Raw genomic sequence first — 18119 nt, 5'->3', positions numbered from 1 at the left:
TACTGAGGACACCTGCAACAGGACATCGCTCAGAGTACGTGCATTAATCACATTATGTAAGTGAACTCCAAATTCTGCAACCACTCTGGAAGACAGCTTTCAATATTCCTTCTCTTTTACAAATGAGAAGCCAAGACTCAGAAAAGATGAGGTGGCTTGTTCAAGATCACAGAGAAGCAAAACACACACACACACACACACACACACACACACACACAACCAGGAACAGAAACCAAGCCTGTGAGACCACAGACCTGATGGGTCATTCCCTTTCATCACGTGTGGAGGAAGGTGGCAAATGCTGGGAACGTATCCATCCACCCATCCATCCCTCCGTCTTTCATCCATCCATCCGTCCATCTGTCCATCCCTCCATCCACCCATCCATCCATCCCTCCCTCTCTCCATCCCTCCCTCCATCCCTCCATCCATCTATCCATCCATCCATGCATCCCTCCATCCACCCTTCCATTCCTCCCTCCCTCCCTCCCTCCCTCCCTCCATCCACTCATCCATCCACCCATCCATCCACCCATCCATCCATCCATCTCTCCATCCCTCCCTCCCTCCCTCCCTCCCTCCATCCACTCTTCCATCCATCCCTCTCTTCATCCATCCATCCATCCCTCTCTCCATCCATCTGTCCATCCATTCATCCACCCATCCATTCCTCCATCCACCCATCCATCCATTCCTCCATCCACCCATCCATCCATGCATCCATCCCTCCATCCATCTATCTATTCATCCCTTCCTCCCTCCCTCTATCCATCCACTCATCCATCCATCCATCCCTCCCTCCCTCCATCCACTTATCCATCCATCTATCCATCCATCCACCCACCCATCCATCCATCCCTCCCTCCCTCCCTCCCTCCATCCATCCATTCACTCATCCATCCATCCATCCATCTACACACCCACCCATCCATTCCTCCATCCACCCATCCATACATCCATACATCCATCCACCCCTCCCTCCCTCCATCCATCCATTCACTCATCCATCCATCCATCCATCTACACACCCACCCATCCATTCCTCCATCCACCCATCCATACATCCATACATCCATCCACCCCTCCCTCCCTCCATGCATCCATCCACTCATCCATCCATCCACCCATCCATCCACCAATCCCTCCCTCCCTCCATCCATTTATCTATCCATCCATCCATCGACTCATCCATCCTTCTACCATCCATCCATCCTTCCACCCATCCATCCCTCCATCCACTCATCGACCCATTCATCCATCCATCCCTCCATCCACCCATCCACTCACCCATCCATCTCTTTATCCACCCATCCATCCATCCATCCATCCACCCATCCATCCGCCCACCCACCCATCCCTCCCTCCCTCCTTCCCTCCATCCATCCATCCATCAACCCATCCCTCCATCCACCCATCTATCCATCCATCCATTCATCCTTCCATCCCTCCATCCATCCATCCCTCCATCCACCCACCCATCCCTCCATCCCTCCATCCATCCAGCCCTCCATCCATCCAGCCCTCCATCCACCCATCAATCCATCCATCCATTCATCCTTCCATCCATCCATCCATCCATCCATCCATCCATTCCTCCATCCCTCCATCCATCTACCCATCCATCCCTCCATCCATCCCTCCCTCCCTCCATCCATCCATCCATCCATCCATACATCCATCCATTCTTCCATCCATCCATTCCTCCATCCATCCCTCCATCCACCCATCCATCCATCCATCCACCCCTCCATCCCTCCATCCACCCATCCATCCCTCCATCCATCCATCCATCCATCCATCCATCCATCCACCCCTCCATCCCTCCATCCATCCATCCCTCCATCCATCCACCCATTCATCCGCCCACCCACCCATCCCTCCCTCCTTCCCTCCATCCATCCATCCATCAACCCATCCCTCCATCCACCCATCAATCCATCCATCCATTCATCCTTCCATCCATCCATCCATCCATCCATCCACCCATCCACCCATCAATCCCTCCCTCCATCCATCCATCCATCCAGCCCTCCATCCACCCATCAATCCATCCATCCATTCATCCTTCCATCCCTCCATCCATCTATCCATCCATCCATCTACCCATCCATCCCTCCATCCCTCCATCCATCCATCCATCCATCCATCCATCTATTCCTCCATCCATCCACCCCTCCATCCCTCCATCCACCCATCCATCTACCCACTCATCCATCCATCCATCCATCCATCCATCCATCCACCCATCCATTCATCCTTCCATCCCTCCATCCATCCTTGCATCCATCTAGTCACTTATCCATCTATCTGTCCGTATTGTAACCAGCCCACCCTCCCATATCCGACCATTCCCCATCCCCACCCCCCAACCTCTCATTCCCTCATGCCCTCGTCCATCCACATGTTCCACTTCCAAATGACAAACAAGACACAGTCCCTGCCCCCACAGAGCTTACATATCAGTGAAATCCCTATGACCCCAGGCCAACAGGACTATTGCCAGGTCAGTGTCTTCCCAACCCAGCAGCCCCTTCCTCTGGCACTGGTCGCCTTCAGTCCAAGGACAGCCAGTCTCCCTTGATGGCTCTCACCCTGAATCTTCACCTCCACAATCACATCTCTTTCTTTGCCTCCTCTACTCCTCTTCCAAAGTGGGTCAAGACTCAGTCTGGGAGGTGGAACGCCTAGCTATATTGCTGTGTGACTTGGGGCTGAGCGCTACGCCTCTCTGAGCCCCAACTCATCATGTGATCCATGTGAGGGAGGGGAACTTGGTCCCCTGAGAACACAGGTCTGCTTCTTTGCATTTCTAGTTTCCCCACAGTGTGGGCTCACCCCAAGGGGAAGCTTCCTCGTTTTCCATCCTTCTGCGTAAGAAGCAGGCATATCCTGAATGAGGCTGGGAGGCTGGAAAGGGGCTGGCAATGGCAGGTGAACAGACATGAAGCGCCCTTTCCACCCAAGTCTGAATTCCTCCCTTGCTCTAAATTCTTCCATGGCTCCCCAGTGCCCTCAGTCTAGGATCACAGGCCCTCTGGGGTTCAGCCCATGCTGACCCTCTGGCTTCACCTCTGGCTTCACCTCCCAGGTCCCACCTAATTCCTTCCCTCCTCCAGGTGTGCCCTCCACACCTCCAGGCCTCTGTAAACCCAGCTCCCTCTGCCCACATGCATGAGGACGTCTGCCTAGCTGACTCGCAGCCATGCCCATCCCAGGGCCAGGAACACAGTACTTGTTTCGGCGAATAAACAAACGAAGCGCTTCCTTCACCGGGCAGGCTCCTGTTCTCCTTTCAAAGCCTCGGTTCTACAGCCCCTCGTCCACGCCGCCGGAGTTCCCAGGCAGAGCCCCAGATTCCTGTCCGGTTCCCTCAACCTTGCCTCCCTCCCTCCGACCCAGCCCTGACCATCACTCTGAGTGCTAGTGCCTAGCTCTGCCTTGCCATCAGAGACCTTCACATTTCTCGTGCCCAGTAGCGGCCCCAAAAGGCTTTCAGGAAGCGTTGGCCGAACGAACGAATGGGCGCGTAGGCATGGCCCTGCCTAGTGGCCAGGCTCTCATCTGCCAATGTCAGGGGTGAAAGAGGGAGACAGGAGCCTGTGTCAGACACCCCAAGTGCCAGAGCCTCTCAGAAGAGCCCCCCCCGGGTAAGTCCCACAACAGAAGGGGACGCTGGGGCTCCCAAGACCCTTTGTTCCTTTCTCACCAGGGCAAGCCCCCCACCCCCCTCGCCAGAAGTTTCCAGAGGTAGCACTGCTCTGGGCCTTTGCACATGCTTTTCTCTGTGCCAGGAACACCTGTCCCCACCAACGGATCCTTCTCACCCTGTAGGCGTCAGCCCAGTCCCACGATAAGCCCAGCTCCTCCTGACCAAGCATGTACTCTGTGCCCGGCTCGCGGTCCTCCCCTTCCCCACTGCTCTGAGAGTGAAAGCCCCGCTGTCTCCCGACCCTGTAGGCCCTGTAGGCGAGAGCACGGTCTGCCAGTAAGATTAGAGAAACCAGATCATCTCAATGCCAAGCTCAGAACTGCTCTTTTATACTGACCACCTCCTCCAGGAAGCCCTCCTGGTCTCCACACCTGCAGGGGCTCCTCTGGGCTGTGTTCCCACCATCGCAGCCTGAACATCAATGCCTTTAACCTCCTCCTTCCTCACTGAGTCCCTCCTACCAGACTGGGCTTTGAAGGCAGGTCAGGTCTTGGCCGGGGAGGGTAATCTGTGATGCCCAACATCATATCCTGGGTCTGGAACGGCGCCTGGCACACAGCAAGTGCTCAATAAATGCTGGTTATATGGGGAGATGGATTCGTGTCTTGTTCAACCCATCGTGAATCCACAGGGATGCCTGGTTGCACGGATTCCCATCTCCCCATGAACGCTGCACACAGTAGGTGCTTAGTCAACACTCTCTGCCCGAAGGAGGGCAGACATGATGTCACAGTATGGCCTGTAAGGCCCCTGTTAAATCGGGGAAGAATGGGCAGCTGGGGAAACTGAGGCACGGGGAGGGGCACGCCCAGCTCAGAGTCAGGCAGCCGGCCCTGGCGGCCGGCCCCCAGCACCGCCCCCCCCACGCGCCGTGCTCACAACTCCTCCCTCGGTGCCCCCGCCAGGCAGCCCTCCATCTCCCTGGGGCTGGCGCGTCACCCTCGGAATCTCACGCCTCAGAGCTCAGCGTGCTCCAGCCTCCCCTCCTGCCGAGGAGTGAGCAGCTGGGGCTCCCATGGAAACCACAGGCCTCCACCCGGCCCCCCCACCTGCACCGGCCCCCCTCACAACCTCCGCTTTAAGACAAATATTGTCATTAACATGCAAATGCATATGTGATTACCATAAATGGGGGGCCTCTCGGCGGTGGCTGCCGAGCCCTGGAGCCCTATCGTGGGAGCCTGCCCCGGGCCGGGGTGGGCATCGACGCTCCTTCGGCCCCCATCGGGAGAGAGAGGGACAGCCCGGCCACGCCAGGCACCCCCGCGGGCCCCCTCTGCGGGAGCTGTCCCCTGGCCGGAGCCAGGTGGGGGGACATGGGGACACCGGCTGGTGGGAGCCCCCCAGTTCGGCCCGAGCTCTTGGCTGGGCTCCCTTTCTGGTCTGAGTGAGGAAGCGGCCTTGCGGCCTCCCTGCTCCCCCTTCTCCGTGGCTCTCCCTGACTCCCCCTCCCTGCCTCTCCCTGGGTGTGTGTGGTGTGGGGGGGGGCTCCACTTGCCTCGGTTTCTCTCTCTGTCTGTGTGTCTGTCTCCTTTCCTGCTCTTGCTGTGTCTCTCGTGGTCTCTCCTTGTGTCTCTAAATCATTTCTCTGTCTGTCTCCATCCCTTATCTTAAAAACAAAACAAGCCAGCGCCCAAGGGCCTGCCCTGTTGCTGAGGACCCTGTCTTTCCCATCCTGCCCCCTACCCCGACACTCAGCTCCCAGAGCCCCCCCTCTCCCCCGGCACGGCTGGACCTCCCACCTGTCACTCGGTCTCACGGGGGCCCCACAGGCCATCAGGCATCGGGGTGCCTCATGCCACAGCCCCTTCCTCCCCAACACCATCTTTGAGGGGGGCCCGACTCTTGGCTGGGGGGGGAACCTGTCACCCCTCCATCACACAGATGTACTTTTGTATTCCCTGGGTTGGAGGGGACACAGGTGGGAGACAGTGAGGGCCCAGGCTCTGGTGGGTGTTTGGGAGCCAGTACTGACTCCTCCCGGCCTCAGTTTCCCTTCCATGTGAAATACGCTGATGCTCGCAAGCCCACCCCAGTGGCTATCCCTTCGGTGGGGGACTGAACAGGCCCCAGGTATGACAGTTAAGGGTGAGATGATGGTCAGGACAGGGATGATGATGACCCATGCTGCTGTCCCTTTTAGCACCCCTGGCGTCCGTCGTCATGGGATCCCCTGGCATCCGGGAGCCCAGAAGGCTCTGGGGCTGGGAGGGGGGAATCTCCCCCCCCCCTCACCCCCGCCGGGGCCACACCCCCAGCCCTCGCTGCTCTCAGCCAGCGCCAACAGCAGGCATCCTGTGCCCATTGGCTCCCCAGAAATGAAACCAGGGAAGTGTTGGCAGGAGGCGCCTGAACACCCCCTGTACTTCCCATTCATCACTGCACCTCCCTTTGGCTGAGACCCAGAGAGGGGCAGCCACTGGCCAAAGGTCACACAGCGGAGCCATCATCCTAGCTGCTGGTCCTTGAGACCCCCTCACCTCCAGCTCCCTCCCACAGGTGAGGCCCAGCCAGGCCCAGCACAGGGGGTGTCAGGAGAGAGATCCGGTGTTGGAGGATGGGCGGGAGGAGACGTCCCCCTCCCCACCCCCTGCAGCCGGGGGCCCCTGGGAAGTGGAGGGTGGGAGCTGGGTGTCACGGACACCCAGCTGCCTAACTGTCACCCTTCTGGGAAAGACCCCGAGACGCCCCTAAGCCTAACAATCCCCGGCCAGAAAAAAAATAACCCGACATTCAAGAGGCCCTGCTTTGCCGACAGTGGGGGAAACTGAGGCTCCAGCCCAGGCGGAAACCCAGCCACAGTCCGTCCCTTCCCCTGGTGGGGGTGGGGGGTGTCCAGGGGAGATTTAAAAATGAGCAAAGGGAGGAGGGCCACCCAGTGTGTGCACCCCCTGCACCCCATCAGCTTCCTCACTCAGAGCCCACCAACAGCCTATCAGTTCAACATTTGGGGGGGGCACGTGGACACCCCCTCCAGCCCCCATCAGAATCTTTCTAGAAATGGGCCCTTCGGCCGTACCGGGGGCGGGGGGCTTGTGCAAAGCGCCCTCCATGCAGCCATGGACCCCTGAGCTTGACTCATGGGCAAATGGGAGCCCTCTGCCCTCCTAGTTCACACAGAGGAATTCGATTTCCCAAGCTCCCTCCCCCCCCCTTTTTTTTTTTTGGTGATGGTTGGATTTGAAAAGAGGTGGGGGATGGGAGGGGTTTCTTTCCTCCCCCTAGGATACCAGCTGGAGGGTCTAGCTACAGTGACAGGCCCTGGGTCCATCCCACCAGACTCTCCCTATGGCCCGCCCGGGTCCATCATCCACCCATTCATTCATTCATTCATTCACTCATTCATTCATCCATCCATCCATCCATCCATCCATCCAACAAACATGTATTCATGCTTCCCATGGCAGCCACAGAGAAGAAGGGGCACAACGGGGTCTGAAATAGGTCATGAGCCCCGCTCCATCCCCAAGGAGCCTCCAGGGTCCTGCCAGGGGTGTCCAGCACAAAGCCTTCACTGTCCCCACCCTCGGTCACCGACACCTGACGGGAGAGCCGTCAAAGCCACCGTCATTCAGACACTGGGCCCATGATCTGAGCCCAGGGCTGGGGCCCCAGTCCCTGGGCGCCTCCTCCCAGCATCCCATCTGAGGGAGAATCAGGTGGGAGGGAGGTGGGCAGGCCTCCCCACCCCTCCTGCCTCCCCCACTGTGCTCCCGGGTCGCCCACGCCTCCCCGTCCACCTTAGGATCTGGGCTCTGCCAGATGGACGGTCCAGGCGCATCGTCTTTGGCCTCAGACCTCAACACATTGCTAACAGGCTAGGCCAGTTTTAACTTGAGCCAAAGGTGGAGGCAGGGAGGGGGAGGGCAGAGCAATGGAGGGGGGATGCTGATCCAAACAGAGAGGATGGGCGGCGGGGGTGGGGGGGGAGGGCAAATCATAGCATTTTAACCACCCAGGGCTGGGGAGGCTGGCGCCCACCCCCCCACTAGCCTGGCTCAGCTCCCTGATACCCCCACCCCGCTTTCTTTGTAGTTACCGATTAGCCCGGGGTCCTGGGCATCCGTGTCCCCTGCGGCTGGCCGGACCTGCCCCGCTGGCCTGGCTTTGTGAAAATGACCAAAGCAATGGAGTCCAGAGGTGCAAACTTCCCCGACGGGGCCTGGGGAGGCCGAATGAATGAGGGGGTGGGCAGGGAGGGGTGGTGAGGTCCGGGCAGCTCCTCCAGCAAAGGGGCAGGAAAGAGTGGGTGAGGGAGGGAGGAAGGGGTGGGGGTCCAGGGGGAATGGGAGGGAGAGGCAGAGAGGGAGAGAGAGAGAGAGAGAGAGAGAGAGAGAGAGAGAGAGAGAGAAGGATGCTGGGGGGGGAGAGGATGGGAGGTAGAGGGAGATGGGAGAGGAGAGAAAAGGAAAGAGAGAGGGAGAGGGAGAGGGAGAGAGAGAGAGAGAGAGAGAGGATGCCGGAAGGTGGGGAGGGAGGGAGAGGGGGCGGAGGAGGGGAGGGGGCCAGCTCGAATCTGTCAGCTGCACCCCCAGAGGGGGGAGGAGGGGTAGGTGGAAAAGGGGGAGAGCAATGATGCTGTGGCGGCGGCGAGCGGAGGGAGGAGGTGAGGAGGGGAGGGCTGGGGGAGAGAAGATGCCGGAAGGTGGGGTGGGGAGGCCGAGGGAGGAGAGGGGAGGGCGGGGAGGGGGCCGGGGCGCCCACCTTTGTGCATGCCCGTGTAGGGGTCTTTGAGCACCGTGAGCTCGTAGATGCGGCCGAACTGCTCGAAGAGCGGCTTGAGGTCCTTCTCGTCCAGGTTGCGCGGGATCTGGCCCACGAAGAGCTTGATGGCGTCCAGGTCCTTCATGCCGTCGGGCTGCCCCCCGGGGGGCTCGGGCCCGCTGCTGCCCACGGGCGAGGGCCGCGTCTGCAGGAGCTGCTGCTGCTGCCGGCGCGCCTCGCTCTCCGTCAGGCGGGCCATGGCGGGCGCGGGCGGGCGGCGGGCGCGGGACCGAGCCGGCGGCGGCGGCGGCGGCGGCGGCGGCGGCGGGCGGCGGGCGGCGGGCGGACTCGCAGCTGGAGCGACGGACGCCGCCTCCCGCCTCCCTCCCGCCCCGTCCCCGCGCCCTCCTCCCTCCTCCTCCGCGCGCCCGCTCGCTCCAGCATCAGGACCACAAAAGGGCGGCTCCGCAGCGGCCCCTGGCGGCCGGAGCGCGCGTCGACGCGGCGGCGCCTCCCGCGCCCCGAGCGGGCGGGGGGACCGAGGCCGAGGGTGGGGGGTGGGGGTGGGGGTGGGGGTGTGGGGGGTGCCCGGCCGGCGCCCAGGGGCACCCCCCGCGGCCCCCACCGCCACCAACAGGAAGAACGCTAAGGGTGGCGCGCGGTCCTGTGGGGTGCCTCCTGGGCGTTTACCCCGTCCTCGGCGCTGGTAAGCGCGTTAACTCGGTAACGGTGGTGATAGTTAAGAGGATCATGCTAATAATAGTAATGAAAGTAATAATACCCGCAGCAAAACATAAAGAAACACTATATATATATATGTATATATATATATATATGTGTATATATATATATACATATATATATGTGTATATATATATATACGTACATGCATATATATGTATATATACATCTATGGATACAGGGATAGATGCATAGACGCATAGATCCATAGATGTATAGATGCATAGACGCATAGATGCATGTATATATACATAGATGCATATATGGATAGATGCATCTATGTATCTATGCATCTATGCGTCTATGCATGTATACATGCATCTATGTATCTATACATATACGTATATACACACATATATGAATTAAAAAATTTATATATATATAAATTTTCTATATATTTATATTTATATATATGTATAAAATTATTGTCAAGTTAGCTAACACACCACGTATACAGTGTGCGCTAGGCTTTGGGAGTAGATTCCCATGAGTCATCCCTTACATCCAGCACCCGGTGCTCATCCCAAGCAGCGTCCTCCTCGATGCCCATCACCCACTTCCCCCTCTCCCCCATCAATCCTCAGTTTGTTCTCCGTATTTCAGAGTCTCTTATGGTTTGACTCCCTCTCAGTTCGTATCTGTTTTTTTTTTTTCCTTCCCCTCCCGCATGGTCTCCTGCTAAGTTTCTCAAGTTCCACACATAAGTGCAAACGTCTATCTGTCTTTCTCTTACTGGCTTATTCCGCTTAGCAGAATACCCTCCGGTTCCATCCACGTTGCGCAAATGGCAAGATTTCATTCTTTTTCTTTGCTGAGTAATATTCCCTTGTAGAATATACACCACATCTTCTTTAGCCATTCATCTGTTGATGGACATTCGGGCTCCTTCCCTACTGTGGCTATTGTCGATAGTGCTGCTATAAACACTGGGGTGCATGTGCCCCTGTGAATGAGCACCCCTGTATCCTCTGGGTGTATTTGCAAATGACATATATCAGATAAAGGGCTAGTATCCAAATTCTATAAAGAACTTACCAAGCTCAACACCCAAGAAACCAATAATCCAGGGAAGAAATGGGCAGAAGACATGCATAGACACTTTTCTAAAGAAGACATCCGGATGGCCAACAGGCACATGAAAAGATGCTCAACGCCACTCCTCATCAGGGAAACACAAATCAAAACCACATTGAGATGCCACCTCACGCGGGTCAGAGTGGCTAAAATTAACAGCTCAGGCAACAACAGATGCTGGCGAGGACGCGGAGAAAGGGGATCTCTTCTGCACTCCTGGTGGGAATGCAAACTGGTGCGGCCACTCTGGAAAACGGTGAGGAGGTTCCTCAAAAGACTAAAAATAGAGCTACCCTATGACCCAGCAACAGCACTACGAGGAATTTATCCAAAAAGGAACACTTCGATACTACCATGGGCGAGGCACTGTGTTCGGGACTTTTAAGTCTATAGCTTACTGAGTAGAAATAGCAATCGTCCTCCAGGGATTTGGCAGCAAAAACCTCCCAAAAACCAAAAAAACAAAACAAAACAAAAAAACCCCAAAGAACAAAGATTTAAAAAAAAAAAAAGAAGAAGAAATAGCAACCGTTGTGTTTTTATTAACGGTAACCAGAAATAACATTTTTTTCCCCTCACACTTGCTGTGTGTGCACATACTATTCAAAATTTTTCAAAGGATAGTGACACAAATTTGGACCGAGTGCTCTATGGGCATCATGACACCCTGCCTTAAAAGTCTTCAAAGATGTCCCCAGATGAAAGCCAGAGTCATCTCCACAGCCCACAAGGCCCTGCAGGACCTGCCCCGTCCCCTCCCTGCCTTTCCCTCCTCCCTCTCTCCCCCTTGCCCATTTTGCTCCAGCCACATGGGCCTCCTGGCTGTTCCTCCCACACGCCAGGCCCAGTGCTGCCCCAGGGCCTTTGCACAGGCTGTGCCCTCTGTCTGGCGTGCCCTCTCCCAGATGGTGCATGGCTCACTCTTTCATTCCTCGTCACCTTCTCTCTCCACCTTATCTAAAGTCGTTCGGCCCCCATCACACGCTTCCTCAGGCTTGCTTTTTCCTCCATAGCATTTACACCCATTTTAACTTAATTCTAATATGCCATATATTTAATTGTTTATTAATAAACCACATAGTTCTCTCCAGGTGCCAGGCTCTGTGCTAGGTGTTCGACATGTACAAACTCATTTAATCCACACAACAACCCCTTGGGTGGGTACACATAGACAGATTCTCACAGACTGTAGTCAGAGTCAGTAGACGACGTGACTCTTGACCTCGGGGTTGTGAGTTCGAGCCCCACGTCGGGTGTAGAGATGACTTCAAAATGAATTAGATAAATAAACTTAAAAAAAAAAACACTTAGTGTAATGTTTAAAAGATCAAAACGCAAAAAATACAAGGGACACGATATCAAAAATTTAAATAAAGGCAGAATTAGTATTCCTGAGTTTTCCCGTTGACTCAGCATGGCAGTGTTACTGATCCCTGATTTTAATTTTTAATTTATTGTATTTTTATTCATTTTAAATTTAAAATGTTATTTCAAAACCAAGACGGTATCAGTGACAATGTCACGCTGAGCCAAAGGAAAAAATCAGCAATACTGATTCTATTGAAAATGTCGACATTCGGGGCACCTGGATGGTTCAGTCGGTTAAGCGTCTGACTCTTGATTTCAGCTCAGGTCATAGTCTTGAGGTTTGTGGGATCGAGCCCCGTATCGGGCTCTGTGCTGACAGCACGGAGCCTGCTTGGGATTCTCTCTCTCTCTCTCTCTCTCTCTCCCTTCCTCTCTGCCCCTCCCGCGCACGCTCTCTCTCTCAAAATAAATCATTAAAAAATAAAATAAAATGTTGACATTCTGTTCGTTACGGATTTGTTGTTCATCAGTGTTGATTTTTAAAATTGCATGAAAAGGATCCCCATCTTGATGACTGAGTTTCCTGCACCCCCTTAAACCGCTCCGCAGGCGAGCTCACCCCAGTCCCTCCCTGCACAACCAACCCTCAGAGCAGCCGTAAAAGGGAAACTGAGGCTCAGGGAGGTCGAGCCGCTGGTGCAAGGCCACGCACAAAGAGCGCCGGGATTTGAACCCAGAGCGAACGGGGTGAGGTCCCTGGCGTGGATTCAGCGAGCTCATGGGTGAGGCTCCGTACAGCGCCTGGGACATTCTCAGCCCCACCCCCCCGCCCCTCCATAAACGGCTGTTGTCAGGACTATTACTGGCAGGGACCTGCCCGCCCCCAGACTGGAGCAGGACATCAGGCTTGGCTAGGAAGCGGGGGTGGGAGGGGTCACGGGTCCTCTTACAGCCTCCAGCCCTTGGTCCTGACCAGCCCCCCCCCCCTCCCTGTCCCGCTCAGCCCCAGGATGGGCTCCCGGAGCCGAGCTGGAGGCAGGCACCGTCTCCATGGAGATCTGAGCCTGATGCCCGGAGCCCTGTGGGCCTCTGATGTGCCAGGAGAGGGGGGAAGGGACAGAAATTAAACCCAGCAGGCCCCCCCGGGAGCCAGAGATGCCTTTTCCTCACTCTCTTACCTCTGCCCCAAACAAAGGGGTGGGGAAGGCGCCAGAGAGAGCCCAGCCCCGCTCCAGACTGACCTTGGGGACGTTAGACCCAGCATCCCACCGTCTGAACGATACCCGTCCCTGGAGCTCATTCCCTGACCCGGGTGGGGTCACAAAGCAGCCTGTGCACCTGGAAACATCTGGAGCCCACACGGCCGATGCTCCAATTTGGGAGACCCGGTCACCATCAGCATCCTCCCGGTTGGGACGGTACTGAAGAAGCAGGGGTGAGGGGGGGGCGGCGGGAGCAGAGCCCGGGGTGGGGGGGGGAGTTGGGGGTTGGGGGGAGGCTTCCAGCAAGTCCCTTGGCTCCCCGGTCTTGGGGACCCGTGCCTGCCAAGACAGGTGTCAGAATGTCCTCATCATGGCATCGTGTGGACCGACGTGCCGTGGACATCTGGGTGGCCTCAGCCTCCCGGCCATTGTGAGTCCTCTGCTGGGAACAGGGGTGTGCAAAGCATCCGTTCACGGCCCAGCAATCGGCTCTTTGGGGTATAAACCCGGAAGCCGAATCGATGGGTCCGATGGCGACTCTATCTTTAACGTTGTGAGGACCCGCCAGACTTTTCCACCGCGGCTGCCTCGTCTCACGTTCCCCCAGCCGGGAGCGAGGGCTCCGATCTCCCCCCCATCCTCGCTGACACCTGTTATTCTCTTATTTCCTCTTTTTTTTTTTTTTTAAGTAGTCGCCACCCTGGTGGGTGTGAGATGCACAAGCACTATTTATGTGACATTTTCCTTGTTACCAGTCGCCTCTTGAAAAAAAAAAAAAACCTTAAATAAATTTATCTTAAAGGCAAATTTACATTGTTGCCTTTGAAAGGAACGAGGTTCAGGGGCACCTGGGGGGCTCAGTCGGTTAAGCGTCTGACTTCAGCTCAGGTCATGATTTCACAGCTCGTGGGTTCGAGCCCCGCGTCGGGCTCTGTGCTGACAGCTCAGGGCCTGGAGCCTGCTTCGGATTCTGTGTCTCCCTCTCCCTCCCCCCGACCCGCCCCCACTTTGCTCACACTGTCTCTCTCTCTCTCTCTCAAAAATAAACATTAAACATTTTTTAAATAAAAATAAAATAAAAATTAAAAAATAAAAGAAACACGGTTTATTAGATATGCGGGTAGAAGGTTTCAACTGGACACTGACGCTTTCACTCTGCGTGAGAACCGTTACAGACCCGTTAGCCCTGGAGAAACTTCCTCTGACTTAAATGGAAGAGCAAGTGGGCTTGGAAAAGGTGGGCCTTTCTCGCGCTACGGTTTTTCCATCCATCTCTGAAAATCCCAGTGGGGTTTCCCCCCCATTTTGGGAAACCCTGCTTTAGGGGACAGGGCTCTAACCCTAATAAAAAGCGGTTTGCACTGTGTGGCCTTGGGTGAGTCACCTCAACTCTCTGGGCCCCAGCTCCATCATCAATAAATCGTGGGGAGGGGCAGTGACAGTTCTGTGAAGGGAATCTGTGAGGCTCAAGTGATACCACGGGTGGGGAGTGGGGTGAGCCCCCCAGTCCCGAAATAACGGTGCCCAAGAAACACCGAGTTTCTACACTCCCTGCAAATTTACTTAAATCCTGATTCTTGCCATCCTTCCCCTGGCTGGTGGGAAGCCCCTGGGACTGACTTTCCTGTGTCAAAACCCCTTCCTCCCCGAGCATGGAGGAGGCGGCCCTGGGCACCCCCTCCAGGCCGTGTGTGCCCTGAGAACTGCCCCCCACCTCTGCTTAGGATCCTTCCCGAGAGCAACTGGAAGGGGGCACTTTGTAAACGGTAAGGAGACGTCAAGAAGGACTTGGGAGGCACAGCAGGAACGTTCTGGGGGCAGGAAAGCCAAGCCCAGGGAATAATGCCGAGGCCAAGAGCGGGATCGACACCAGCGACCATTGTATCAGCTAGCTACAGCTGTGTAACAACTTACAACCAACTCACTGGCCCGGAACACGTGTCTCCTGCTCGTGGCTTCCCTGGGCCAGTAATTGGAGCACAGCGAGCGACTGGGTTCGCTCCCCAGTCCCACGAAGCTGCAATCGAGGGCTCAGCCTGGCGGCATCCAGAGCGCAAGGTCTCTCCACGCTCGGGGCTTTGCCGTCCACGCTTTCTGGCTCGGCCCCAGGTGCCACCCGCATTCCTCACCACACAGCCCCCCTCCAGGGCCGTGTGTCTCGGGGGCCCGCAGGACAATCTGCTCCTGTCGGCTAAGGCGGAGTCTTTCCTGGAAAGGGCGTGTGCCCACCTGGGCATCCTGCCCAAAATGTGGGTTCTGACCCTGCTCGTGGAGGGAAATGGCGGGTCAGCGGGCACGGGCAGAGTGGGGCCTCTGCCCTTTGGTGGTCTCTGAACGGCCAGCCTGAGTGCCTCCCTGGGTGATGGTCAGCTTGAACGTGTCCCTTTGGACCCTGATGCCTCTTGGCCCTGCTCTGCCCTCCACGCCCTCCAGCCCCTCACTGCTCAGGCTGCCCACCACTCTTCTAGCACATTCCAGAGGATCTAGGGGCTGGTGATGTGTCCGCTGGGCACATACGTCGCACCTCTACTCATCCCAGATGCCTCCTGCCTCCACACATCCACACAGAGCAGAGGTCTCTGGTCCTCACCGACCCACCTCAACCGTCCTCCCTTGTGCTGGGAAGGAGCTACCCCTTCCCTCCTGTGGGAACCCCGATCTCCGCTGGGGTTCTCCCAAGTCCCTGATCCCTGCCCTGTGGCCCCTGGGATGGAAAATGATTCCTCCTTGGGTCAACCTCTCGATGCCCCCTCTCAACAAACTCCGCTCGGCCCAGTGAGCCTGGGAGGAGGGGGCATGGCCTCCCTCCGCCTCCCCGGGTGGGGCTCTGCCCTCCGGCCACCGCGCATGTGGCCAGGCATGGACACCTGCCCCGGAGGGTCAGTGAATTCTTCCTGTGGGAATTTGAGGCTGAGAGCGAGGGGAGCCCTCCATGGGACTGAGTGCCTGTCAGAACGGGTTGGGGTCGTCTCCTGTAGGATTCCGTGCGTGTGAAATGTTCAGAACAGCAAATCCAGAGACAGACAGCGGACCGTGGCTACCAGAGGCTGGCGGAGGGACTGTCGATGGGGACCAGTGTCTTTTAGGGTGATGGAATATTCTGGAATTAGGCGTGACGGATGCACAACTCTGTGCATGTACTACAAACCACGGCCAAGGACGCTTTAAAAGGGTGAGTTTTGTGGTAAGCCATCAAAATCTGGGGAGAAAGCAGGCAAAAAACCTCTTTGATCTCGGCCACAGCAACTTCTTACTCAACACGTGTCTGGAGGCAAGGGAAACAAAGCAGAAATGAACTACTGGGACCTCATGAAAATAAAAAGCTTCTGCACAGGGAAGGAAACAATCAGCAAAACTAAAAGGCAACCGACGGAATGGGAGAAGATATTTGCAGATGACACGTCAGATAAAGGGCTGGTATCCAAAATCTATACAGAACTTATCAAACTCAACATCCAAAACACAAATAATCCAGTGAAGAAATGGGCGAAAGACATGAATAGACACTTCTCCAAAGAAGACATCCAGATGGCTGACCGACACATGACAAAATGCTCAACATCACTCCTCATCAGGGAAACACAAATCAAAACCACCATGAGATACCCCCTCACACCTGTCAGAGTGGCCAACAGTAACAACTCAGGCAACAACAGATGTTGGCGAGGATGCGGAGAGAGAGGATCTCTTTTTCACTACTGTTGGGAATGCAAACTGGTGCAGCCACTCTGGAATACAGTGTGGAGGTTCCTCAGATAATTAAAAATGGAACTACCCTACGACCCAGCCATTGCACTACGAGGCATTTACCCAAGGGATACAGGTGTGCTGTTTCGAAGGGACACATGCACCCCAGTGTTTATAGCAGCACTATCGACAAGAGCCAAAGTCTGGAAAGAGCCCAAATGGCCATCGATGGATGAATGGAGAAAGAAGATGTGGTATACACACACACACACACACACACACACACACACACACACAATGGAGTATTACTCGGCAATCAAAAGAACGAAATCTTGCCATTTGCAACTACGTGGATGGAACTGGAGAGGATTATGCTAAGTGAAATTAGTCAGAGAAAGACAAATATCATAGGACTTCACTCATATAAGGACTTTAAGAGACAAAACAGGTGAACATAAGGGAAGGGAAACAAAAATAACATAAAAACAAGAAAGGGACAAAACAGAAGAGACTCATAAATATGCAGAACAAACTGAGGGTTATTGGAGGGGTGGTGGGTGGGGGGATGGGCTAAATGGGGGAGGGGCATTAAGGAATCTACTCCTGAAATCATCGTTGCACTAGATGCTAACTAACTTGGATGTAAATTAAAACAATAAATTTTTTAAAGGTTTACTTAAAAAATACAAAGCAAAAAAAAAAAATGTAGGAGGGATGGGGTGAGGGGCACCCGCCCTCCGTGGCCATCAGAGTGTCACCCAGACCGGAGGGTGGCCTTTGAGGAGCACCGGGGTCTGCACACAGAACCTCCCCACAACTTAGGGGTCACCAAGGGAAGAAACCCCAGATGCCACATTAGCCACGCCACCAGGGTTCACGCCCCGGGCGGGACATGGCACCCGGGTTTCACTTCTGTCTGTGGTATCCCCGTGCCCTCCCCCAACACAGAAGCTGAACCCCATCCTGTGGACACACCAGAAAGCCAGGACTGTGGGGGCTGTTCTACAGAAGAGTGGCCAGGCCCCCTGAAAGTGTCAAGATCCTAAGACACAAAGGTGGAGAATGCTCCAGGGGTAAAGGAGGCTAGAGAGACAGAATCCCGGAAGGCGGGCGTGATCTGGAACGTTCTTTACCACGGAGGATGCTGTTGGGGACAATGACCAATGCTGGAGTCAGTCTGTCATCTGTATTGGTGTCTGCTTCCTGAGCTGGGCGGGTGCTCTGTGAGGAGGGCACTTTAGGAAACGCGTGTGGGTTTAGGAGCGGGGTGAGGGGACAGACAGGGAGAGGGAGAAACGCAGGAAGCAGATGTGAAATGTCAGCGTTTGCAGACTGCACGGAGGCTTTGAAAACTTCCGGGTGTTTCTAGAACGTTTCCGTAAATCTGAAATGGTGTCCAGATAAAAAGTTAGGAAACAGGGGCGCCTGGGTGGCTCGGTCAGTTGAGCGTCCGACTTCGGCTCAGGTCATGATCTCACGGTTTGTGAGTTCGAGCCCCGCGTCAGGCTCTGTGCTGACGGCTCGGAGCCTGGAGCCTGCTTCGGATTCTGTGTCTCTCTCTCTCTGCCCCTCCCCTGCTCACAGGCTGTCTCCCTCAAAAATAAATAAACATTAAAAAAAAATTTTTTTTAAAGTTAGGAAACAGAAAGCAAATGTTTGGGAAGCACGGGGTTAGCACCCCCATCTGTCCCTTT

The 18119-nt window shown here is 55.6% G+C and overlaps 1 protein-coding gene across 6 annotated transcripts in view; it reads right to left on the bottom strand.

Annotated features, from left to right (window-relative positions):
* The window catches only part of CELF5 (CUGBP Elav-like family member 5), a 48676-nt gene extending 39992 nt beyond the window's left edge, over window positions 1-8684 (bottom strand). For all 6 annotated transcript variants that reach the window (XM_023243647.2, XM_023243649.2, XM_023243656.2 and 3 more), the window contains exon 1: window positions 8414-8684. In XM_023243647.2, the coding sequence (XP_023099415.1) occupies window positions 8414-8672 (259 nt within the window). In that variant the 5' untranslated portion in view covers window positions 8673-8684. The remainder of the gene's footprint in view (window positions 1-8413) is intronic.
* Window positions 8685-18119: the final 9435 nt, after the last annotated feature.

This window comes from Felis catus, chromosome A2 (assembly GCF_018350175.1).
Source record: "Felis catus isolate Fca126 chromosome A2, F.catus_Fca126_mat1.0, whole genome shotgun sequence".
Taxonomy (NCBI): Eukaryota; Metazoa; Chordata; class Mammalia; order Carnivora; family Felidae; genus Felis; species Felis catus.
Note: the sequence above shows the minus strand (reverse complement) of the source record. Positions and strands in the feature narration are given on the sequence as shown.